The 1,198-nt window shown below is 54.9% G+C and overlaps 1 protein-coding gene across 1 annotated transcript in view; it reads right to left on the bottom strand.

Moving 5' to 3' along the window:
• Positions 1 to 462: 462 nt before the first annotated feature.
• FOXC1 (forkhead box C1) overlaps positions 463 to 1,198 on the bottom strand; it is a 1,215-nt gene continuing 479 nt past the window's right edge. Inside the window, exon 2 of the mRNA XM_077769968.1 lies at positions 463 to 993. Coding sequence (XP_077626094.1) covers positions 463 to 993 — 531 coding nt within the window. The remainder of the gene's footprint in view (positions 994 to 1,198) is intronic.

Genomic DNA, 1,198 nt, shown 5'->3' with positions numbered 1-1,198 from the left:
ACGTGTTATCTGGAGTAACACTGTCCTTTAATAAACCATGATTTTGCTGTCTCTGTACAAAATAGTTTACCGTTTTGTTTATTTAGATAAGGCAAAGTGAAGGTGGCTCTGAATCTTTTAAGAAAATAGTTTTCTTTGTGCTGGTTGAGTTGAAGTTTTGGAGGGATTCTGTTCGCTCATTTGGTGAATGTTTTTCAAGTTTATTTTAAATTGGATTTTTTTTCCTTTTTTTTTTTTTCTTTTTTCCTTTTCCTTTTTTTTTTTTTTTTTTTGGTTTCGATTTTGTATTGATGGTTCTTTTGGCTGGATCTGCTTTGGAGTTCGATTCATTTCGATTTTGAGGGGAGGGTGGACGGGGTGTCAAAACTTACTACAGTCGTAGACGAAAGCCCCAGACGTGCGGTACANGGCCTTGGTGGGCCGCAGGGTGGTGGCCAGTCTCCTGGCCGCCGCCGCCGTGACTCAGGGACGAGGAGCTGCTGCTGGTGACTGGGGGCAGAGAGTAGTCGGGCAGGGGGTCGTCCACCGCTGAGCCGCCCGCGCTCCCCGGCGCGCCCTGCAAGTGGCCGCCGCGCTCNCCCGCTCCTCCTTCTCCTTGGGCACGTCCTTCTTCTTGAAGCGCCGGCGGCGCCGCAGGAAGCTGCCGTTCTCGAACATGTTGTACGAGTCCGGGTCCAGCGTCCAGTAGCTGCCCTTGCCCGGTTTCTTGTCGTCGCGGGGCACCTTGACGAAGCACTCGTTCAGCGAGAGGTTGTGGCGGATGCTGTTCTGCCAGCCTTGTTTATTGTCCCGGTAGAAGGGGAAGCGGTCCATGATGAACTGGTAGATGCCATTGAGGGTTATCTTCTTGTCGGGGGCGTTCTGGATGGCCATGGTGATGAGCGCGATGTAGCTGTAGGGAGGCTTCACCATGTCCTTGGGCTGCGGCTGCGGCGTGTAGGGCCCGTAGGCGCGGGCCATGCCGCCCGGGTACTGTTCGGCGTGCGCTGNCAACTTCCAGGGGAGGAAGGCAAAACAGAGCCAAAACTAGAAAACAAGAAAGCGCCCTTCTCGCTACACTGTCTGCGCCTTCCAGGAGACTCTGCCCTGAGCCGCCCGCCAAGGCGGCCAAATAACTAGGGGCGGGGGGCAGCGCGCCGGCCGCCTTCTTGGGCCCCGCGTCACCTTTTTTTCAGTCTCTCTCCCGCGCCGGCCGCTT

Source organism: Crocuta crocuta, unplaced genomic scaffold (genome assembly GCF_008692635.1).
Source record: "Crocuta crocuta isolate KB4526 unplaced genomic scaffold, BGI_CrCroc_1.0 scaffold24, whole genome shotgun sequence".
NCBI classification, from domain to species: Eukaryota; Metazoa; Chordata; class Mammalia; order Carnivora; family Hyaenidae; genus Crocuta; species Crocuta crocuta.
The sequence above is the reverse complement of the archived record's forward strand: the minus strand, read 5'-3'. Positions and strand labels throughout refer to the sequence as shown.